The sequence below is a fragment of the Drosophila erecta genome, unplaced genomic scaffold, assembly GCF_003286155.1.
Source record: "Drosophila erecta strain 14021-0224.00,06,07 unplaced genomic scaffold, DereRS2 tig00000305-arrow-arrow-pilon, whole genome shotgun sequence".
NCBI lineage: Eukaryota > Metazoa > Arthropoda > Insecta > Diptera > Drosophilidae > Drosophila > Drosophila erecta.
Window position 1 is genome coordinate 276,160 of NW_020825220.1, and position 25,395 is coordinate 301,554.

The 25,395-nt window shown below is 40.5% G+C and overlaps 1 protein-coding gene and 1 long non-coding RNA gene across 2 annotated transcripts in view; one reads left to right on the forward strand and one right to left on the reverse strand.

Annotated features, from left to right (window-relative positions):
* Positions 1-19,548, reverse strand: part of LOC113564672 — a 41,969-nt gene extending 22,421 nt beyond the window's left edge. The window contains exon 1 of the mRNA XM_026983515.1: positions 19,399-19,548. Within this exon, the coding sequence (XP_026839316.1) occupies positions 19,399-19,535 (137 nt within the window). The 5' untranslated portion in view covers positions 19,536-19,548. The remainder of the gene's footprint in view (positions 1-19,398) is intronic.
* On the forward strand, positions 16,734-18,001 carry LOC113564675. Its single transcript, XR_003408232.1, has 2 exons — positions 16,734-16,958; positions 17,727-18,001. It is a non-coding gene; the product is annotated as an uncharacterized LOC113564675 (long non-coding RNA).
* Positions 19,549-25,395: the final 5,847 nt, after the last annotated feature.

A 25,395-nucleotide genomic window follows, 5' to 3' on the forward strand; every position in this document is an offset into this window, starting at 1 on the left:
TCATCGGATTGGAAAACCCTCATTATAGCGGCTTCTTATAAACTAACTATTGGAGTGTCTTCTTCAAGGATCGTGGGGTTTACTATGTTAGCTTTTGCCAATGTTACTGTGAAATTAAATTTCGTTATTCTGTTTTCAGCATTATATTACTTGCTTGAAGTGCCTCGTATAGATGTGGGGTGTCAACCAAATCGCTTTTTCGGGCTCTGATTATTTTATTATTGGTGACGGTTAGCTTGCTCTTTGTTTTTGAGTTTATAGTAATCTAACTGGAATTTGAGTTGGAATTCTGTGGTTTTATTTAAGGTTCTCAAATGATCTGTATCAACATCTAGTAATTTGCGCATATGCGATTGCGGAAAAGAGTCGCACAATTTTTCTATCTCATACTAGTGAAACACAAACACAAATACATCTCCGTCTACTTCTGGTATGTAGTGGGCGAGAGAAAAGTCGGTAATCCGTGCATTTGCCACTGCTAGGGTGATGAGCGTTGTGAGGGTCTGTAATCCAAACGTAGAGTGAGACCATGGTGTTTTAACTTAAATTTTACTATTTAAAAATGTGGCTGGCTTTCTATTTAATAATGTGGCTTACTATAATTGGGTTAACTATTTGAGGTTGTCCTTATGAATCACCGCCCACTTAATGAGAACACAGGTTCCCAGGTCTGCCTTGTCTTTAATGTCTACCTGTCCTTAATGTCTTCGCAGCAATTATCGGATTCCGTTTGGAGAATCTCAACCGGTTTCTCTTGAGTGACCGAGTGTAGGGTCTTGATATGCCCTGAAGATTAGTTATACAGTATCGCGGATTTTTTCGTCTAGGCTAAGACGATTTAGCCTGGCGATTTCCGTCAAGGTGCTGTGGAACCGTTCCACTTGACCGTTTGACGAGCTATGTAGCTAGCCGCGTTCACAATGCCAATGCCGTATTTGTTTTTCAGGAAGGAGGTGATAGTTTCAGAATCGAAAGCGGCCTCATTGTCGCAATATATTGTTCTGATTTTAGGGATGAAGTTTACAAGTTGAAGCAAGGGCCCTGTGATGTCCACTATCGTTCTGGACTGCACTGGTTTTACCACTGAAAACTTCGAGAACTTGTCAACGCATGTTAGGAATTGCTTCCTATCGGCTGAGAAGATGTCAATGTGAAACATTTCGCCGGTGTAACTTGGTATGGGTGTTTCCCCGAGCCTTGCTTTTTTGAGTGCCTGTCATTTTTGGCTGCATATTTGCAATTTGCAACCACTTCTTTTTTTAAGCTGCTCATTTTGGGGAAATGGAAATCTCGGAGGACTTGCTTTACATATTCCTGAGCCGCTCTGTGCTCACGATTGTGTTCTGCAGTGATAATTTCTAACTGTTCGTTTCTATTGCTTACGTCCAATACAACATTCTTACAAAGCGAAACAGTGTTGCCGGAAATTGAGCAATCAAGTCATGTTGGAAGCTAACCAGAGTGGGTAGGTCGCAGTGTATCACATTACGGCTCACGATATTTTTTGAGCATTTTGAAAAAAGTGGTGAATTATTATTATTATTATTACTATTATTATTATTACTATTATTACTATTATTATTATTATTATTATTATTACTATTATTACTATTATTATTATTATTATTATTATTATTATTATTATTATTATTATTATTATTATTATTATTATTATTATTATTATTATTATTATTATTATTATTATTATTATTATTATTATTATTATTATTATTATTATTATTATTATTATTATTATTATTATAATTATTATTATTATTATCCGCTTCAATCTCCTGTGGTTTTCCCTCTTTGCCTCTAACCAATCTCTATTCTTCACCTCAATGAGTGATGCAAATATCGAATAGACGTCTATGCATGATAGAAATAATTGGTTTCCGGTGAGATAGAAATCTATCACGTATTTTTCTCTTACGTTGAATATTTTCGGAATTATTTTAGGCGTATAGGGCGTCTGCTACATGGTACATTTTCTTTGCCCGGAAGATATTTAATTTTGTAATCGAATTCGTTCAATTTTACGTTGCATCTTTGTAACGTCATGTTTGGCTCTTTGATGTTATTAAGCCATACTAAAGGTTTATGATCAATTAATATTTCAAATGGTCTACCGAACAAATTTGACCTGAAATATTTCGTTGCCCAAACGATGCTAACAATTCTTTCTTGATTGTAGCGTAATTAATCTCGCGTTCATTCAGTGTTCTACTGGCATAATAGATATGGGTTTATGATTTTGAGAAAGCACGGCACCAATAGCTAAATTACTTGCATCAGTTGTCAGAGAAAATGGCTTTGAGAAATCTTGATATCAGTATAGGATCTGAAATGATTAAAATTTTTAACCTTTCTAAAGATTTAATTTAGTCTTTATTTTTGGTATCGATTACTGTCTTTAGTTTAAGGGTCATAGGTTTAACTAACTTGGCAATGAACTTGCGGTAGAACCCACATAATCCCAAAAATGATTTTATTTTTTTCGGTGTCTTAGGTAATGGAAAATTCGTAATTGCGTTAGTATTATTTGGATTGGGTTTGATGACGTTTGTGGTTACAATGTGTCCCAGGAATTCGGTTTCCTTCTTCATATACTCACATTTGTCTAGCTGCAATTTTAACATTCTTTGTACTGAATTTCTCCATATAGCTTCCTCTAATTTATATGTTCGTTATTTATCGCGAAGCTGACTATATCGTCGTCAACTGACTTGGGATCAAAGTGTTTTACATTGTCCACTGTGTCAATGTTTATTTTGGAGTGAGGCATTTTGCTGATGCGGTCTCCTCATTTTGTTTAAGCTTTGGTTTAAGCTCTGGTTTAAGCTTGGGTTTAAGGCACTTTGCGGGTGCGCTCTTAACCTTTTGCTATTTCGGATCGAATTCCTTCACTGGTGCAGATTCGTCCTTTTGTTTTGGGTCAAGGAATTTTGTGGATGCGGTCACGTCTTTTTTTCCTTTATATCTGCTTATTAGAACATGGGGACTGGTTCGTTTTCCCGCGTTTCTTGAGTGTCCGAGGCAGTCTGATAAAAATTTACATCCATCCTGCTTCGTCCACTCTGACTTTCTCGTTGTCTTTTTACCGGCCCATTATTGTTCACATTATTTGAAGTTGAAGGTTGAAAATTGAGAGGATTGCTTTGTCTGTCTTGTGTTAAATCCCTTCTAAAAGTGTAGTAATTTCCCCTTTGATTAGCAGGTATAAGACGAGTCAAGTACTGAATTTGATTAGTCATAAATTGATTTGGGGTTTGCATGTTAATGTTTTGATGCGTTACAGGGTAGTAAGTACCATAATTATTATGTCTGCTGTTAAAGTATCTTTGATTATTGTTTTGATACATATTTCCCTTGTTCTTTTGCTTATGTTTTTCTAATTTATTAAAGTATTGATTTTCGGGGTTAGCGTCATATAGACCTAACTCCATTGTGGCTTGTTTTAATTTGGCAATGCTATCAATATCCTTACGCGCTAGTGACATGTACCTTCTATCTGGCAATTTTCGATCTATTGTAGTTTTAATCGTTCTTTTTAGCATTTCAGTGTACTTTTACTTATTAATTGGGTAATTTTCTAATTCTAGTTTATCAAAAATATTCCAATTGTAATTCTAATTTTTCTATAAACTTACTAATGCTACTGGGGTATATTGGTTCCATCAGTTGCCTCACTTACGTATGGTCTATGGTCCTTGAATGATGTTGCTAATGTTCTTTTAATTTCCATCGATGTCGTTGCTCTTGCTTGCAATACAGCTTTCAGCGCTGAGTCCGTTCAGGCGTTTCACCGCTCCATATATTACATGTGCCTTCCTGGCATCTTGGGTGGGAGATTGAGTAGTTGTTCGACCTGGTTGAAGAATCCAGACAACTTGCCAGGGTGCCATCGTAGTAATGCCATTCTTTAATCTAGCCAAGTAATTGATTCAGGTGGATCTCATAATGTTGTGGAACTGCCATATTGTAGTATTTGTAAATTTCTTAATGCACAGAGTTTTAGAATGTTATTATGCTTGGTTTATTTAAACCCGCAGAATTAAAAATTTTAATAAAATTTTGTTTCCGACCGCACACTGACCATCACTGTTTTAATTCGCTGGTCACGTTAGCTAGTTGTATAGCATATCCTGTAAATAACCAGTACCGTACTAAAAGGACTTCCTATTTTAATGATGATCCCACCGACTGCGCCAATTATATGTTGGTAATATTTACAAGTAAAGAAAATATAATTTTTATTATCTGATTATTATTTTGATCTGATTTTATCTGATTTTATTATTTTATGAATCTGAACACTTTATTTTGAAGAACACTGACCTTCTTAATTTAGGTCTTAAACTGAACTCTTCTTATTGATCTAGATTGATTGACGTTCAAGCCTCGGTTTCGAGCTATTCAAGTATGGACTTCGGATTTTAGGATTTAGAGAGAGCTTTGGAGTTATCTGCATTTATCTTGGATTCAAGTGCATTCGCTCTTGGATACAAGTGCTCTTAGATTCTTACGATTTTGTTTATTTGAAATTTAAAACTTTTGTTTGCGAGTCCGAACTTTAAACGTGGGAACGTGACAATTATGTGGGTTTAGGCAAGAAATGTTTAGTCTATCAGTGGATGATTTGTCTCAGTTATATCCACTTTTCACATGACAGTCTGGTTCTTATCTTGTATTGATTGGGGGTACATAATGGGTAGTGTGGGGGTAGTGTGTACACAGCTAAGGGGCTATGGGATATGTCACTATATAATATATATAATAATCGGAAGAATACAAAATTGGTAAGAAAACAAAAAAATTACGGGAACTGTGTTACGCCAAACTTATCACACTTTAAGCCTTTAATCCTTCAATACTGCTTGTTGCAATGCATGTTAATGGGATTATACATACATATATATTCGTGCACCAATAATTGTAGATTAAACAAAAAAATGTAAACACATAAAAAAAGTACACAATGTAAAGATTGCATATCGAGATATATATGTATACTCCTGGATGTCGCCTCTTTAGTCTTCGCCTGGACGTCGGGTTAGCCAAAGAAGTCACTAGGTGGTTCGTGTGGGCCTGAAGCCGATAGTTGTAGCGACTTGAATGGCGATTGATCTGTTGCCTAACAGTGACGATGTTGAGGTCGTTTGCAATGTCCACATTTCTTGCATACCAGGGCGCATTTGTGATCGTGCACAACGCTCGGTTTTGAACCCTTTGCACTTGCATAATGTTCAAATCGGAGGCCGTACCCCATATCTGCACGCAGTAGGTCATCGAAGGGACCACTATGGCTCTGTAGAGCAGCACTTTGTTCCTTAGGCTTAGCTGGCTCGCTGGCTTCAACAACCAGTTTAGTTTCCTAAGCTTCCCGCAAGTTGCAATTGCAATTTTATTTAAAATTCATGGTCGAAGTGAGAGGTGAAAGATCTACCATCAGATGCAGTCGAACTGGCGTTACGCAGGGTAGTGTACTGGGTCCTGTTCTATACAGAATCTTTCACCTCTCACTTCGACCATGAATGTTCGCTCCAGCAGATATGATTTTAGGAGGAGATATTGCGCAGTTGGCAGGAGGGATTTTAGCTTAAAACGCAAGCCATTTTGCCACACTCGATCAAATGCTTCCTTCACATCTAGGAAGACTGCAGAGCTGTATTGCCCATTTTCAAAGGCATCTAGGATATGCTGCGTTATACGATGTGCTTGTCCTGGGGTCCCATGGTGGTTCCGAAAGTCGAACTGGTGATCTGGAATGGCGTCCTGAACACAACTAACTGTCATCATTCTGCTAAGAAATATTCTCTCGAAAATTTTAGAGAATATGGGCAGCAAGCTTATTGGTCTGTATGACGCAACAAGATTCTCCGGTTTGCCTGGCTTTGGTATCATCGATATTACAGCGCACTTCCATTGTGTAGGGAAGTGGTGAATACGTAACATGGAGTTAAACAGGAGCACAAGAAAGAGTATACCCTTTTTTGGCAGAGCTTGGCAACTCTGCTATCGATCGTCGAGTCCTGGAGCCTTACTGGGGTGCAATTTTTGTATCTGTAGACAAACTTCATTCGGACTCACATGACGAATGGGCTCTGCAGCTGGCCATGCAGTATTAATAAATGTCAGTGTTGTTTCGACGTCTTCAGGCTTCGCAAGGTCGAATGGCTGAAATCGTCCTTCCAATTCGTCAGCAAAAGCCAAGGAAACTTCAGCATCAGATCTGCACCAACTGTTGTCAGCACGCTTTATAGGGATTCTGCGAGGGGGCTGCCGTTCTTGATCTTGCTGCTTTCCAGTGGTAAAATCCGTGTGCTTTTGTGGGATCAGCATTTCGTAGCAAATTAGCGAAATAATCGTTTTTTGTTTTATGCAACAACTTCTTCAGCTCGTCCTCAGCACGACGATTAGCTCTTTTATCGGCCGGATCTCTGGAACGCATGAGCCTGCGACGCAAGGCTCTTTTTGACCTCACCAGATCCAGGACCTCAGGTTTTAAAAGAGCATGAGGTGGGTCTGGTGAGTTTATAGTACCTTGTCCGCAGGTTGAGGATTGAGGTTGTGGATGTTTCGGACAAAGAGCTCGGTGGCGTCGTCAATGTTTTCAGGGGAGCTTAGAATCATGTTAAGGTTAACAAGTTGGTTTACTGCTGCCTGGAACCGAGGAATATTCGCGTTTTGAGGAAGAATATGCGTCTTTCGAGAGAGCTTGTGAACAGCAGTACTTAGCTCGATTACCAAGGGCATGTGGTCAGAACTAAGTTCCAAGCTGTCTGTGATGGATAAAAGCTCAGAGCGAATTCCTCCGTATATTGCAAAATCGATTGCTGATGGCGTACGCTGGCTGTACGGGTAGTGTGTGGGCCCTCCGGTTGCAAGGAGCTGGATATTTGAACCGAAGATATACTCAGCCAAAACTCTTCCACTGGCTGTAGAATTTCGAGAGCCCCAAAGTCGATGGTGTGCATTCCAGTCTCCGGCAATCAGCAATTTGGGTCCTAGTTCCTCGAATAATGTGTTGAAGTCATCGCTGGTGCGCAGAAAGTTTGGAGGGCAATAAATAGATGTAAATGCTATTTCGCCTTGGTCCGTTTTAACCTTGACTGCAACACAAGGAACATCAATGTCCATAGTTGAAAATTGGTAGTATTTAAGACAGGACTTTATGAGCACTGCAGAGCCTTCACGGTGACGATCAGCAGGATGGTTGGATTGGTGAATGTCAAATCCACGAAGCTTGTAGTATGACCGGGTGCAGAAGTGTGTTTCGCTGACCAACATATCAATGTTATGATTTCGCACAAAAAGCTCCAGCTCCAGAGCCTTGTTGGCCAGCCCATCGGCGTTCCACACGCCAATTTTAAGTGCAATTTGACTCATGGTTGGGTTTGACGAACAGGAAGAACACCAGAGGTAGCTAGGGCAGTTCCTGGAGCGTGTTGCGAAATAAGGCCAGTGATGACCGTCATCATTGACGTCATCATCTGGAACCTCTTGTCAATCTGGGCTACGAGGATGGATATTTTCTCATCAGATCTCATAATCATTTGTTCTTGTCGCTGCCATTGCTGTTCAGTATGATGTTTTCGCATTTGATGGGATAAGTTTGGTTGGAGAGACGATTGAGGCTGAGGTTGTGGACCTTGATGGTGCTCTGGTCTTGAGTTTGAGTCCAGCACCGGTTGCAGCGTCTGCCGGTTGCGATCCCTTTGTTGGCTTTGTTTGTTCTGCTTCCGGTTCCTACTTCCTAGTGGAGGAAATTGTTGCTGCTCCATTGCTGCGGACTGGCCTGCTGCGTTTGGATGGATCCCCCTGCAACGCTCCCGTATGAAAGCATAGGTACACTGCCTATTCGTGCAGCTGGTGCAATAGCTGGTTGTTGAGGAGGGCTACGATGGGAAGTACGTCGACTCACTATCTGCTGGTAGACGAGACAGCCCTTGTAGCTAGCTGGTACCTTTTTTAAAGTAAGCGATTTCGTTACGGCTCTGTACGTATCTGAGTCTGAAGCCAGGATCGCAACGGAATTATCTGGAAGGCTTTTAATGGAATATTTTGTTGGGTGAACGGTCTTATCTATAAATCTGATGAGTCCGTTCAGAGATTCGCAATTTTTTACTACATTTGGGGTTGGTTTGTGAGACGGTGGAGTTACGTTACTGCCTGAGGTCTGATTTAAGATAGAACTGCTGCTGGTGGAGCTGTTTTTGTTGGCTTGGTTGGTGCTGCTGGTGCTGCAGCTGGCTTAATTGGAGTTGACCTGGGTTGTTGTGGCTGGGGTTTTGAAGATCGATAGACGTCTCGTCTTCTGTATCCGTATCCGACAGAACCGCGAACTGATTGGCAGATATAGTTGGTTGTGGGCTTTTTGAGTTCTTTGTGATTTCGGCGATCGACTTGGGGGACCTTGACTCTAAGCGTCGCTTGTTATTTTTGGGACGTGGTGCATATAGGGCGGTGCATATAGGGCGCTAAATTCATTCAATGAGCTATTTAGAGCATCTCTCATTTTTTGTTGGGCCGCAGTCACATCCGTTGCAATATCAAAATCACTTTCGAACATAGTGAAGGATTTACCGACTTCAGGTTCACGGTGCCCCTTTGGATAGGCTCCAATAAGGCGGCCGTGGCCGAGTGGCAGTCAAGCGGCTCTCGGCTCGAGTCCCAGCTGAGCAGACGAATTGTTTTCTTTTTTACTTCAATGATTTCAGGCTGTAATGTTTAGCGTTTTTCTGAGACTTGAAACGGCAGCAATTTGCAATTGTTTCTTATCCGTTTTTCTTTCACTTGTAATCGCGTAGAGCATAACTAGCGGTGAACGGGATCACTGACACCGCGACTCTAAGCGCCGGGCTTAGTCCATAGACTCAACACAAAGAATTTCGCAGCGAAGCAAAAACGCGTCTGCACTCCACGAAGGTATGATCGAGACTGTGTTTTTGCTGGCATTTGTAAACGAAATGCATAGGTTCACTATTTTTGTTTGTTTGCTTCTTTTTTTTTGGGTGCCGGCTGTTTTATGTTCGGCCGTAATTATGCGAGTTTAATTTGCTAATTTTTATTGCTACTGCATATAATAGGTTGTCAAATATCCCCTTTTTTTGCTCTTTATTCAATGCTTTATAAAAAGTGTTACAGTGATCGGATTTAGTTCAAATATGCGCCGTTTTGTTCGATAATCTGTTTCCATCAAGACGGCAACTTCATAATACCTCCCTCGTAGAAGCCCCCCTCCTTATTTGCGAAGAACTCGGACAGCCACTTTTCACAAGCCTCTTTTGAGTTCAACTTTACACCACCAAGGGCATTCGCCATGGACAGGAACAGGTGGTAATCACTTGGCACTATGTCCGGGCTATATGGTGGATGCGATAGAGGTTTTATCCGAGCTCCCGTAGCTTCTGACGAGAAATCAACGAAGTGTGTGGTCTGGCGTTGTCCTGGTGGAACACTACACCCTTCCTGTTGGCCAATTCTGGACGCTTCTGGTCGATCGCCTGCTTCAAGCGGTCCAGTTGTTCGCAGTAGATGGTAGAATTAAGCGTCTGGCCATATGGGAGCAGCTCATAGTGGATGATTCCCTTCCAATCCCACCAAAAACACAGCAAAACCTTCCTGGCCGTCAATCCCGGCTTGGCCACTGTTTGGGACGATTCACCGGCCTTCGACCACGACCGTTTTCGCTTGATATTGTCGTATGTGATCCATTTTTCGTCGCCAGTCATCATCCGCTTCAAGAATGGGTCGAGTTCGTTCCGTTTCAGCAGCATATCGCAGGCGTTGATTCGGTCCAGAAGGTTTTTTTGCGTCAAATCATGCGGCACCCAAACATCAAGCTTTTTTTTGTATCCAGCCTTCTGCAGATGGTTTAAAATGGTTTGGTGACTAACTCCCATCTCCTGGGCGATGTCACAAGATGCCACATGCCGGTTTAACTCGATGTATTCCATGATTTTATTGGTATTTGTCGTCACAGGTCTTCCGCTGGCTGGCTTATCCATGGTGTCGTTTTCACCGGCTCTGAATCGTCGAAACCATTCCTCCGCGGTTCGAAGTGATAGAGTACCATACCCCAAAACACCATTAATCTCACGGAACGTTTCTTTAGCGGATTTGCCTTTAACGAAGGAAAACTTTAAAATAGCGCGAATTTCGGCGTTAGTGAACTCCATGTTTACACGTCTATAACTGTTGAACGCATAGCGTCGTTTTGTAGGTTATGTCAAGACCTTTCAAATTATGTATAGTATTGCCAGATACGAGCTCTGTAGCGCTTTGTACATAGCCGCGAAATTCAAAAGACAAAAAGGCGGAGATATTTGACAGCCTTATATGTTGAGCTCTTATATGTTAAGCGGACACCGCCTTTCACGATGTTGGACACAATGCTGGACACAATCCTTTCCAATGTATGGTGATGGTCACGACGCCGCTGCACTGACCGCTTGTAGGTATTCACTAATCTGTATATCGCCAGAAACACCAACAGCACCGCGATGAAATCAAGTGTAGGATCTCGGCTTTGTGGTCGATTACTTCCACAGTGTTGATCTCATTGCCTGTATTGTCGGAGGCAATGGACTCCTTGCCGCCCATCTTGAGACTTTTTGTATGTTGCTTTGAATTGTCGCAAGGCGCCCGCTTCACTGCCTGTCTGTTGTTTTAAAAAGTGGATCTTCCTTTACTAGGTGTCCTTTGCCTGCCCCTCTATCATTCCAGTCCAGGACTCTGGAATCCTGAAATTTTGTGGAGCGAAGATGTCCTTTCTAAGTTCTCTGGACTTCTTGACAACGAAATCATGACTTTTTTAGTTTGGGATCGAATTCCTTGTCTCTTAAGATGGTCTTCCCACGAGAGTGACATCTCCCGGAAAAAAAAGGAACACCACTCTCTGTCGGTCTCGGTCGGCTGAGGTCTTTTTACACCGGCTTAGAGCTTTTTCTTGGCTACTCCGGTCATCAGTCTGATAGGAGTAATATTCAGTCACTTAGGAGTAATATTCCATATTTACCCTTTTTTGGGAGTCAATTCCCTGTCGATGAACTAAGCCCGTTACTAAAGCAGAATTTCCATGTGAACGATTGCGGCCGTTGGACTGGTCATCAGACACTCGTTTACTGTCAAACTGCATTTTCTTGGTTGCATTCCGTATATCTCAACGAAATGGTTGTACCCCTCCCCCTGCTTTTGATTCTGGCTGGTTTTATGTGCGAGTCTTCAAAGTGATTTTACAAATAGGGTGTACCAACTTTACAACTTGGTTGTATTGTCTCGGGCCGATAAAAATATCCGCTCCCGAAACAAGTTGTGAATAGTTTCAGGTGTATTTAAGAACCGTTAGAACTGATTGACAGCACACCAAAGAAATGTTGGCCACTGGAGGAAATGCCAAATAAAAAGAAAATTCTTTCGCCTGAGCACAAGTCATGTGAAGATAATTACAGGAAGACTTCCCAGGTATTGCCATCAGGTCGGTTTGAAGATAGGCTTCCGTTTAAGTCCGATCCGAATGGCTGGGTTGGGCAACTCATTCGAGGTTGCAAAACGGCGGTTTTTGTGGCTTGAACGAAGGTTGTCTCGATATCCTAACATGAATACCATGTACTTGGAATTCATGGAAGAATATCTCGCCCTAAGGCACATGTCGCCTACATACAACAAAATCCCTTTCACTCTACATTATGTCATTTCTCATCAATGCGTGTTAAGGCCGTCGACAAAGTTGCGCCTCATGTTCGATGCTTCTTGTAAAACATCGTCTCAGGCGGCCTTAAATGTCATTCTGATGGTGGGGTCGACTATTCAAAAAGAGTTGTACTCCACGCTACTCCGCTTCCGGCTGCGCATGTAGTATGCCCTGACTGCCGATGTAAGCAAAATGTATCGTCAAGTAATGGTTAATGAAGCGGATAGGAAGCTTCAACTCATAGTGTTGAGGAGAGACCCCTATGAATCCTTGAGACTATACAAGCCTCATTTCTGGCCTTCGGTGTTTAAAAAGGTTTAGTGAATCTGCAAGATTTTCATTCCCTAGAGCTGCCGACGTAATTGGATCCGATTTTTACGTCAATTACATGTTAACTGGTGCTGTAGAGGAGCTAAAGGTAATTAAGTCTGAAGTGTCTCAGGTTCTTCAAGCAGCAGGTTTTGAATTGACGCATGTACAGTGGTGGACACTAGTTTAGCACACTATGTATGGTCGATTTTCTTTTCTTATTTTCTCAGTTGTTAAAATGATTAGATCAGTAATATTTTATTGTGCGGGTAGGTTACTAAGTAGAGAAGAAGTACCGTTATTTTCACCTCTCTAGCTTTTGTATTCTTTCTTTGCCATTCGATTTTATCCAGACACCCCCAAAATCGGCTGGACACGAATTTAGCACACTTGAGCACTTTGATCGTTATACTTACAGTTGTTGGAAGCAAGCGAATTTTTTCGATATTAAATTAATTAATTGTGCTTTATTACTTCGGTAAATACAAAAAACTTCGGTTTAAAATAGCTGAAGGTCGCTGGTGTACAAAAGCTATAGAGGTGAAAATAACGGTACTTCTTCTCTACTTAGTAACCTACCCGCACAATAAATATTACTGATCTAATCATTTTACCAACTGAGAAAATAAGAAAAGAAAATCGACCATGCATAGTGTGCTAAATTAGTGTCCACCACTGTATATGTATGTATAATTCCAACTTCTGGCTGAACACAGTTTCCGTATTTTGTTTATATTTTGATATATACATACTCGTGCCAACTTCGTTTCTTTTTACGATCAATATATTTTTGTAATAGTGTTAACCGAAATGTATAAGACATAGAAGACTTTTAATTTGTTACCCTCTTCCAGGCAATGCATCTCATTGACTAAATTTAAAATAATAAATATAATATGACTAAATTTAAAGTAATATTTTTTTATAAATAAAGATAACTAGCCCGCGGCGACTATCAGCCTTGTTATTGATGCACAAAGATAAGAGCCCTCAGAGCAACGTTTGGAGTCGTGAATATCCAGCAGCTTTTGTTGACATGTGCACTGTGGCCCGATAAGGAATTCGATACTCTTCGCTAAACAAATTATTGTCAACTTATATAGCTTTTGTGTACTAGAATTTAATATTTATATTACACATGTCACTAACCACCAACATATTAATTAATACAAATATAATATGAATCCAATAACGATAAAATGAGTAGGTAAGCCATTTTCGAAGAGGGTAATGACACGAGAAGTGGAGTAGGTCAAAAATTATGACATAACGTTTGACGAACAAGCTTGACAAATGAGGATCGTATTGCAAGCCCCGCGAAGATCCATTTGGCACACGAATGTGTGAAGGGAAGGGAATGTGGCCGAAATATAGCTCGATCGTTTACCGATCAAGCGACAGCTAAGTTGGTGGGGCAGTAAGGACTGTTGACTGCCGAACGGCACGATATCCAATTGTTTTTACAGGCACTTCTTATATTTATTCTCGTTATGTTGGACAGGTGAGAGGCTTAACAATATCCCGCGATCTGATTACGACGAGCTTACGCTGGAAACCTGGAGCCTAATGGTTCTCCCTTGGCCCAAGTCCTTTTCCAGGAGAAGGGCACTAATAGGTCGATTTTTTTTGTCTGTCTGGTGCGGATCTTACATATTATATTACTATTACGAAATCCATAATCTGGTACGGTCCATCGAACATCGCTCTCAGTTTAGCAGTAAATCCCTCTGCCACTTTCGACAAATGGTGCTCTTTGGCCCAAACAAGGTCACCGATCCTAGGCTTCTATTGCTTCGCATATTATAATGTCTTGCCCGGTCTTGGGAAACTTTCTTCAGGTTCCCCCGCCTTCCTGTACCTAGCGTTTCCGGACCTAATAGCACGGTAGCCTGAGCTCGTGGCCTTGTTGTTAGAAACGCCGGTAAGTAGCCCGTAACTTCTGATATACTGGAGTTTTTAACCAGCATGAATTCTCGGATTCTCTTGAGTTGTGTATGCTGATATAGTTGATGTTCCAACCGAAGAGCGAAATTTTACGAGCTCCGTTTCCAGGAATTAAGTCGGAAACTACGTCGTCTTCTTCACTTCGACTTCTTCACCCGTCGTGCCTGCTCCTAGCCGGTATCCGGGTTTCGTGAATGGATGGTGGAATGGATCTGATGGTGCCCACTGGTCATGGGCCTGTGTTGTGACCTTTGCTCATCCGCTTCCTCACACCTGCATGTCACATGCAAATTTGTAACACATGCAAGTGTAAAGTGTATTTGTATAAATTGCGATCGCCTATCAATAGCTGGCAAATAACATTTTAACTAAATATGAAATCAAGCTCCAAATTGAAGTAGTTTATATCTAGTAAGTAGTAGAAATCTCCATTGGCAAGCATGTAAGGAATGCGAACTTTCCATTGGGAATAAAATTACCAATATCAAATGGGAGAGAAGATCAACTGGGCGTGGGCCTTTTAAGCAGTATAAAACACGAACTTCGTTTGCCCTGTTTAAGGCAGTGGTATGAGTTTCCTCGACAATTGCATCCTCCGGCACATTGATACAAACGCGGAAGAGTATGGAAGTCATAACTTACATTAATTTATTGCTAAACTTTTTAAAACCTTTTTAATTTAATTGTTTTTTGTAGTTTGTACTCCGAAACATCGAGTTTTCAGTAAACCAAAAATTCTATTGCCAACAAAAAGTAAAAATAAAAACACAAAAACCTTCTGAACAACCTTATCATCATGTTCACATACCTATGGAAACCACTAATTTAATCTTAGATTTGAACAAAAACACACAGTCTTAGAACACATACATTTAAATCATCTTTACACAGACCAATATGATCAAATAGGAAAAACTTTTAAGCGGGAGTTACCTCCGGGGAGCTTCGTGAGGTATTGTAATGCGGAAGACAGGGGGGTTGTGAGGAGGAATACGATCAGTAATTTGTTGCGAGAATCAGTGATTTATTTCGAGATTTTAACATGGATATGTCCGCAAGTTCTTGGTGCTCAAAATCGACTGATCGTCGCATTTTCCTTTCGTCTTAAATAAGCTAATAGTGAATATGTATGTATGTGTTACAATGTTAAGGTTCTTAGAAATAAAGTATCTGACACAGCAGAAAGTATAAGTATGTTTATAAGTATGTATATGTAATCGTATGCGTTGCCCTGTCTGAGCGAAAAGAATGTGGTGTCAGCTCTCTGGGCGGATGACGGCAGCTGACTCGCCGTTGATGTTTATGTTGCAACTTTGTATCGCAAAGCTTCCCGGTTCGATGTCTTCTATTTGTGTAGGCGAGGTGGTTTAGGGGGAGGGGTGGTGTATAGTACCGATGGATCGGTAACTCCTCCCCCCCCAGTTTGGAGCGACGGCCATAACGGAGGAATTGGTGGAGCGACGATTGGAAGGATGTGTTCGGACCCGGTATGGAAGATGTGGGTGTCCCTACGAAGTGTCCAGGTGAGTATTACGGCGATTAGGGATATGGTGAAGAGGATGTACAGGGTTGTCGAGTGTCGAGCGTTTCCTGCGGTGACGACCAGTAGTTTGTTGGATGTTGTGATCGTATCCAGGTGAAGTCTTTCTAAGGTAAGTACGTCGACAGAGGCATTTTTTATTAGTTTCCGCATTGGTGGTAGGAAGAAGTCGGGATGCTCTTCTGTTGATACCACCGTGTTGTCGTAGTTAATTTCATTGATTCGTAATATGCAATTATTATATTTAATTATGGCCGATCCGTTGATGTTCGTTATGGTTTGGTTGGAGGAGATGATTGGGAGGTTGTACCCGTTAAATATAAATATGAAGCCTTTTTCCGGTTCGAAGACATCAGTCGTGAGTCCCGTTTCCTTTATGTCGCAGTAGCTGGTTTTATTCTGGGTAAGGTGTCCCAGGCAAGTATTATTTTTAAGATTATTGATGGAATCGATTTCGCAGATGAATTGTTCTTCAATTACAGGGCATTTATACATAGTTGAACACATACTATTACTTTTGTTATTATATATTAAGTACTTAGGTGCTATTACAAATTGTGTGGAGTTAATTGGAAGAGGAATTAATCTTGCCATTTCATAGTTAGAATTAATAAAAATAGGGATTTTGATACTGAAAATTATTTTGTCTTGGTAATTGACTGTGTTCATTTTTAACAGGTTATAAATGTGCTGTTCGGATATTATTGTATAGTTTTGGGTTTCAAAAATTTTTTTGATTTTGGTTATTTCTGTCTTATCTAAGATGAGTTTTGGGATAACATTAATTTTGGCAAGCAGTGTACTTCCTATAATGTCATTTAAATGGCTAAGTAATAAATCTATATTATAATTAAGCCTATTTATATACTGTAGTTTCTTTATTTCTTCTTCATTGTTATATATTTTTTTGTAAATTGTATTTTGAATGTTTTCGAAGAAGTTTTTAATTAAATTCTGTTCGTTGTTAATGTGTCTTGTTAAGTTTTCGAACCGTAGTTGAACTTCATCGTTAAATGAGTTCTGTATTTTGAAGTTATTTGAGATGGTGGTGGATTGGCTTTTTAGGTGGTTAATTTCCGTTTCTATATTCTTTGCATCATTGGCGTCCATGTTGCCAGTGACGACTTTGACTAAACTACCTAACCCGTTAATAAGACCTCTTTTGTGGCGTGAAAAGGGTGTTAGTGCGTCTATTTTACTTTGAGTTTGGGCGAGCTTAGCATTTAGTATTAATATAGAGTCGGTGAGTGTTTCATCGTGTCTTAGGGTATCGATAGTGTGATATAATTTTTCGATACAGTTGGTGTATTCGGATAGATCAATTATGTGGCTAATTTTTTTATAGTTTCCTATCACGAGTGTTTTCCCTAGCGGCACTTTTGCTAAGAGGTTGGTGTTATTGAAGTTGTGGATGGAGATAGATTGGTATGCCCCATGGAAGGATTTCTTGTTGTTTTCCTTTTTATTAAGGTGTGCAATTTATATGTGATTTGTGGTTTTGTATCCAGCCTTAAGAATCATACATTTCATTGCTCGAATAATGTTATTTGCATTTGGAATATGTGTGTGTGTGTATATTGCTTTAGTTGTTTTGCGCATATATATATGTACACGTGAAAATAATGATGTGGTACTTGGCCTTAATAAACTTCGGCAGTGACTATCATCGATTGATTTCACACAAGTACATTACACGTCACTTTTACACGTATGTATGTATGGTTATGTTGCGTATATATTTTTGTTGTATATGTATGTATTGTTGCGATGTAGTACCAGGCCTTTAATATTTCGGCAGTGGTTTATCAGCGATTGATGCCACACAGGTACACTACATTTTCTGCATTTGAAATATTTGTGTGTGTGTATATTGCTTTAGTTGTTTTGCGCATATATATATGTACACGTGAAAATAATGATGTGGTTCTTGGCCTTAATAAACTTCGGCAGTGACTTTCAGCGATTGATTTCACACAAGTACATCACACATCATATTTCACGAATACAGCGTATTTGTTATAGTTTTTTTTTTTTTTTTTATTATATATATAAGTGATTTGTATGTTTGTTAAGGCGGTTTATGTATTGTAGTAGAACTTTTGTTGTGATTACTTTTAGAATTTTTAGACATTTTTGCACTTTTTGTTTTGTTTGAACATATTTTTCATTCTCGCTCTTTTCCCACAACTACTTACAGTAAGGCTAATAAAAGGTTTAATAATGTATTTTCCATTCCAGTTTCCCGGCTGCGCCAGTTACCTCCGGGGAGCTTCGTGAGGTATTGTAATGCGGAAGACAGGGGGGTTGTGAGGAGGAATACGATCAGTAATTTGTTGCGAGAATCAGTGATTTATTTCGAGATTTTAACATGGATATGTTGGTTCTTGGTGCTCAAAATCGACTGATCGTCGCATTTTCCTTTCGTCTTAAATAAGCTAATAGTGAATATGTATGTATGTGTTACAATGTTAAGGTTCTTAGAAATAAAGTATCTGACACAGCAGAAAGTATAAGTATGTTTATAAGTATGTATATGGAATCGTATGCGTTGCCCTGTCTGAGCGAAAAGAATGTGGTGTCAGCTCTCTGGGCGGATGACGGCAGCTGACTCGCCGTTGATGTTTATGTTGCAACTTTGTATCGCAAAGCTTCCCGGTTCGATGTCTTCTATTTGTGTAGGCGAGGTGGTTTAGGGGGAGGGGTGGTGTATAGTACCGATGGATCGGTAACTCGGGCAGCAAAGCATACTGCTTGGTGGTGATATTGGACATCAGAAATGCCTTTAGCTCGGCAAAATGGGACGCCACCCTAGAAGTTCTAAGCACCTAGACGTACTGAACTGGTGGACAGATTCAAGAGCTACTTCATCAATCACGTGTTTCTCTATAACTCAGATTGAGATGCACTTAAGTACAGAGTAACCAAGAAGAACCAAGGTCAACCGTGGATGACATTTGCAATTGGAAACGTCTTCGTAAGCACCTGTGCCTCTTCGCTTGCTTTTGAAGAAGCACACCACAAATCGAAGGCATTATATATCGGAGCTAATACAGACGCAAATAGCTAGAGTCAGCTACCATCCAATTTGGAGGCGTCTCAAGAATATCAAAAATATTGTATGCTTAGTGAATAAATTCAACAGTGAATATTGTATGCTTATGGCAAAATAGTTGTTGGCTGATTGCCATTACTAGGTTCTAGTGCGAATAACCTGTATCACAACATTTTCAAACCGGGAATTTAAAAGACGGTACTGCGGTCAACTAAATGAATATAAAGTAAATCGTTTTTTTTTTTTTTTTTGTGTAAATTTTCAACAGATATACCTATTTTACGGGTAAGTATGTAACAGACAGAGGAAAGCGTTTCCGACCATATAAAGTATATAAATGCTTGATCAGGATCAATAGCCGAGTCGAACTGGGCATGGCCGTCTGTCCGCCTGTTCGTCCGTATGAACGTCGAGATATCCGGAACTATGAAAGCTAGAATGTTGAGATTAGGCATGCACATTCCAGATACAAGTTTGTTAAATGATGTTGGCGCGCCCACTCTAACACTCACAAACCGAAAAAAAATTCCCACGCCCGTACTTTTGAAAAATGTTGTCCTATTTTTCACTTTTTTATTAGCCTTGTAAATTTCTACAGACACAAACCATCAAAATCTGCCATGTCCACAATTTTTTTTTTTCATTTTATTATTTTTCTTTTTTCAAATTTCTACTGATATTCCAGAAAATTTTAAAATGTCTTTTTCGCACTTCCACTAGCTGAGTAACGGGTATCTGATAGTCGGGGAACTCGACTATAGCATTCTCTCTTGTTTTTTTTATTTATATTATATTTGTATTATTTTAAGATTTGTTGTGTATACACTTGTGTATACTTTTTATACATTTTAGTCTTACCTGAACTGAATTATTCGAAAGTCGGTTAGATGAAGCTTGAAGTTGGACACATTTATAACTAGATCAGCGTATACGATCGTATTATCCAATGATCCAATAACTCGTGCCAATCCTTTGAAATGCATTACATCTAGCATGCAATTGTATTCAAACTGTTAAATAAAAAGTTTTTAAATTAAAATTACCTTATTAGTTCTATAAAACATATATAAGACAATAACATAAATTAAGACAGATGATGATACAATTTTCTGCAGGTCCCAAAAATGTTCATTTATGTAAACTGTCGTGTCTCGCAGGCGCCAGCAGTCCTAAGCTCTTGCGCTCTCTCTCTTTTTCTCTCGCGCTTGGACCCTAAACTTAGCGTTCTTCTGTTCGTTCTACAATTAAGTCGCTCATACACATTTGCTTTCGTAACACAACCATGCGCGCATCGATGCCAAATTTCCCTATAACAAAAAAGAATAAAATCGATTCGTTCGAAATCGCTACATATAAATCCTATTTTCATTTCGTAACAACTTAGATCGAATTATGGTGACCCCGTCGTGATCTGTGCATTAATTATTATTTATGCATAGCGCAAATCATAAAAAAGGTGTTTAAAGCTTAGGTGTTCTAAGCTTATATCGCTGTTGTTGTTAAGTGTTGAACAACAATAGTTGTCTGCAATATTTAGAAAGGATTAAAGGCAATGAGAAATAAACGGAATTCCGTTGGTTGAGCAAAATTGAATATTGCAAGGCGACTGCAATTTATAATACAGTAGACCACTTACCTGACTTCTTGTCTTTGCATTAATTTCTTTTGACAATTCCGTTCTGTATGTGAGCTGATCGATGAGCTAGCTACCACAAACATTTAGGAAAATTTTCAACGGGCTCGAAGAACTTGATTTGAACGAAATTGAAAGTAATCTGAGTAAGAAATTTAATGATGTAACGCCTAAATCCTCAGTTCGGGAGGTGATTTCAAAGTGCAACTCGCAAATGCACTCTCACACAACCTTTGCTGAAGGCATTTCTCCGTGTAATTGTGGCGATCAGAGGCGTCCATTCCGGCATAGGGCGCTGAATCTACCCCTCTTGATCTCCCAAGATTCGTTGGAGGCTATCCTGATAGGCTAGATTTTTATTCTATATTTACTACGATCATAGATAGCCATCCAGATCTCACAGACATACAAAAACTACAGCAATTCGCTCACTAAAAATTTCGGAAGGAAACTATGCTATAGCATTGGATCCGGCGATCCAGGCCAAATGGGAGGAGCATTTGGAGGCCCAGCCTTCAGAAATTAGCTACAACAAATTCCAACATAGGAATCCATAGCATCATTTCTGGAGCAGTTACGCAGACTCTGGCGACACATGCCGCAGAACCTTCTGCATTGCCTGGGATGTCTACTGCTCTTCTAGCACAGGATATCAGTAAATATTTTAATGCGATCTCGAATGTCTACTCCACCGACATCAGTGCTGTTATAGCCTACAATTTTACCGAAAGTCAGCCCCGCTTTAACATTGACATTTTGGAACATACCCTAAAATATTAAGCTCTTGGACCCAGATTTTCATCGTTCTTAACGCGTAGATTTATTGATGGGCTTCAGCATCTTCTATGAACTGCTATGCGTCGGTCCAGTCAAGCTTGTGCCGGCATTGCTCCCAATTCAAATTTCTGGAGGTGGCAGTTGCTCAGATGTAACAGAGTTAGAATCGTCTGTCGTGGCTATTCCACCCAATAAGGAAGCTCATGGACCGTGTTCTTAAAACTAACTAACTGGCCACCTACGACATTAACAGAGAAGCCAGTGCTACAGTTTCGTCGAAGAGTCTTTCTTGGAAAACTTCCGATCACAGTCACCCTTCGTTGACCACGATGAACTTCTAATGACCCGTAACCCAATCATTGTACCGAAGTATGTTTCAGCAGCAGGGATTCTCGTGAAAGCCACGCTTCCAGCGAGGGAGGGTGTCGGGTCTCGCAGCCGCCAGGAGTTCCTAAATTTATTGAGTGTAAACATGCCAACTTTGGAGACACAATCAAACTCTACGGCACCTCAGCTGCGAGGTAATCTTTCTCGTCTCTCGTCTCTCGCTGTCTCTGTCAATTTGAACGGCGCTTCCGTCGGCTCTGACTGCAGACTCGCGTAAACGACTTGGCGTCGTTGCTTATCTTAATACGCCAGTCCGCAAACTATATTTTCACTGTTTTAAAATGACAGGCAACTGTTCATTGGGCATCTAAATCACGATTTTAAAATGCCTTTTCAAACAGTTCCGAGAGACACGGTAGGAGACTGATTGGTCTGCACGATGGGGGTTGTGTTTTGCCTTTGCCTGGCTTGGGAATCAAAACTACGACCGGCTTTTCCACCTTTGGGGATAGTATTCGAGAGATGAAGTATGACATAAGATGAGAACCGCACACAGTGGGAGTTTTATGATTATATTTGGTGTCTTCAAGTCATGGCCAAGTAATTTCTTGTACTTTAGATCGGATAGTTGCTTCCTTATTTTGCCTGAATGTTATTGGATTTATTGTTGGTAAGTTACTGTATTTTAGTTACTGCCGGTAAGACAACTGATTTGCTAGCATGATTTGTAAAGATTTTTGTGTAATTTTCCTAAAGGTTTCGTTTTGCTGGTGGGCGAAAGTTGTTTGATTCATAAATGCTGGACGTTTGCTATTTTTAGGTGTTCTTTACCCTTTGGGGATCTGTGATTCTACCCTTCTCTTCTTAGTCCTCGTTTTTTAGGTACTACTTGTTTGATTTCACGATTTGTCTTTTATGACTTGTCATTATGTCTGTGTCTGGAGGGGGCCAAGACCTCTTGGCTGCAGCAATAAGTTTTCTTCTATCTAGATATCCTTATCGATAAATACTGGTTTCATGTGAGTACAAACATATTTCGCGAACCGTAACCAGTTGGTTCTATGGCCTGTCAATCTGTAGAGCCAATTAGTTATAAGTGGTCGATAACTGAGAGTAAGTGACTCAGTAGTAAAATTATTTCTTTCTTGTTCAAGAAATTGAACATAAATGAAACAAAAGTTCAAGTCGAAACCATAGTATAGTAACCAAATTTTTGGATGATTCAAGAAAAAAACTTGTATACCTACCAACTAAAAAGCGCATAGGTTCTCAAAGAGATTAAGGCAACTGGAAAAATATGGGAAAATGGTCATGAACATAATATATTATACAAAAATAAGGAACCACAACCAATATTCAAAATCGAGTAAGAGGCAGACAATGAAGAAAATGAAGTGGATGAGCCAAGCGTAATCGCCCAGTGCAGTGCACTACCTGCCAATATTGTCACACTAAAGGTTACTGTACACTGAAATATATTTGCGTAGTCTGTATTGAAGCTCATAGCACAGCGAACTGCCACAAGAACAAGGAAGACATCTCTGTAAAAATGTGCAGCAACTGCGGTGAAACCCACACAGCGATGGGCGTGGCTTTGTAGTATACAAAGAACTAATAAGACTCCCTAACCAACGTGCAGAATAAATACACGCTCAGACCACCCACGTCAGTCTTACCATGCCTTAATCGGGCCTGTCTTACACAGCAGGCCCTCCCATACATCGTATCACTCTTAGCGTTTCCTTCGCTAGTGCCCCATAACCTGGAATTAAATTTGTAATCCGTTAAATAACTACTTTGAACGAACAAACGTAGCATATATCAACGATTAAACGTTGGTGATCTCACTCTAGCCAAGCCTAAAAGAATTTATGATATTCATGAAAACCCCAATGCAAGAGCTTATGCGAATACAGCTTATACATCTTCTTGTGTCATCCACATCAATAAATGTCTCCGCTTTAAATATTTATGTTGACTGCGAATGGCGTTTCTCGGCAAAAGCTCGAACTTTCCCAAACTTACAAACAAACTTGCCCTCAAACTTCTTATCCGAAAAAAATATTGACGTCATTCTCCTCTCCAAGACACATATATCAGATAAGCACATATATCCATATATTCCAGAATACCTATTCCATGCAAACTCCAAGACAAGACATTCCAAGACAAACTATCCTTTATAACTGAAATGGGCTACTGCAATATACTTCCATAAGCATTCAATCCCGTCACTGTAGCTGCAAGCTAGTGTCTACCTCGTTTTGTAGTTTCTGAGGACCGATTCATAGCGGCCGGTGACTACAATGACAATCATACGCACTGGCGACTACGCCTTTTGACTTTAAAAGGGCAAACAATGCGCTTTACAATGCGCTGAATGAGCTCCCGTATCTCATTGACTTTTCAGTAAGTGTGGCTATTTTGTTTACTAATGCACTTGAGCTTTTTTTTTTTTTTTTATTTTTATTCCTAGTGCCTTCTATTTGCCTGCGTACTAAAACAAAAACCTCCGTGTGCTTCTTAGTCCTTTCTCGCTCACCGGAACTACCAGTCAACGTATGACTTCGATGAGCAGGATGTAAAGCCCGATCGAACTCCCTTCCTTAAGAGTTGGCCATGAGGCGCTCCTCCTTCTACCCTTTAGTCGCCTTTTACAAGACGAGCCACCACTCAGGAAACGTGATTTTTTAGCCTCCAGCTCTGTTGGCCATCTCGTCGGCTCGGACTCGTTTCATCATTTTAGTGATGATTCTATGTCCCAGCTCCCATGCCTCATTGTTCACCAACATAGCGGCGGAAAAACTACTTAGCCTGAGCGGATCATCAGTCAACGCCTTGTGTAGTGGTCCGTGAGGAACTGTGTTAGGTGGTAGTCCATGCATTTGTGGTTACACTCTCCCCATACCGCTAACTCAGGGATAAGATGATAGCACCAACTCCCCCGTTGCAACTATTGCCATCTGCTCTGCCACACTCCCAACACCATGCGCGCTCCTTTCAAGTATGATCCCTTACTAGTGGCATTGCTCCAGATTGGTGCAGCATATTGCAGCCTTGCTTTTGCTACCGCCACTAGTAGTTTCCTGGTCGGATATCTGGGATCATGAGTCTAGTCAATGAAGTAACTGTAATTACTGCCTTCTTGCTAGCGTATCTGGCATAGTTCGTAAACGTTTCATGGTTTCAATGGTTCGTTTCATCTGTCTTGGAGATCCGCGATTGATTTGGCGACTGCTGCTATTGCCACGGTCTCTAAAGTAACTGCCAACGACGATCCTCAGGTACTCCGGCTACCCATTCTGTTCATGGCTCCGAGGATTATGGGCCATCTAGCGGTGTTGAAGACATTCCAACCACCAGCAAGGGCGTTCTTGGCAATGTTACTCACAGCCATGAATGCGTCCAGGGTGCTTCTTCCCTTTGGGAAGCCATATGACTTTCTAGGCCGTTGATGCTCTCGGTGCTTCTATTTGAGTATACAGGTTCCGTTTGAATAATTGACCAACGATATCCAGCAGGTATAATGCTGCGGCAGGCGGCTGCTGTTTGCAGCATGTGCTGGTCCCTTGCCTTTCGGCAACAGGACTAGTTTCTGACATTTCCACTTCGTTAAAAAGGTGTACTGCTTTGACAACTGCTTCAGGAATGCCATCCAGGCCAGAAGCTTTGTTGGGTTTGATTCGCTTGGCTGCCTCGACGACTTCGAGTTTTGTGACTGAAGGGAAATCGGGTACATGAGCTACTGCTGTTGGCCGTTAAAATAAGTCTGCATTGGGAATAGTTCGCATACAATGCTAGGCAGGACATCAGGGTCAAATGGGGTCACTATGCCTTAGCTATTTGGTTACGAGCTGATAGGCAAGACCCCAGGTATATCTGTCTACGCTATCCAGCAGTTCCTTTTAGGCACGCGCTTTGGCAGCCGCTAGACCATGCTTGAATTCTAATGCCCATTAAAACGGGCATTGCCCATTTAAAACACAAGATCGGAAATTTTTTGAATTCGCTTGGAACATGGGAAATAATTAAAATTTCGTTCGTATCTGTTTTAAGCCAAGTTAATGATTAATAACCTGCCAGAAAATACCGTGAAAACCAATGACATAAACACTTAA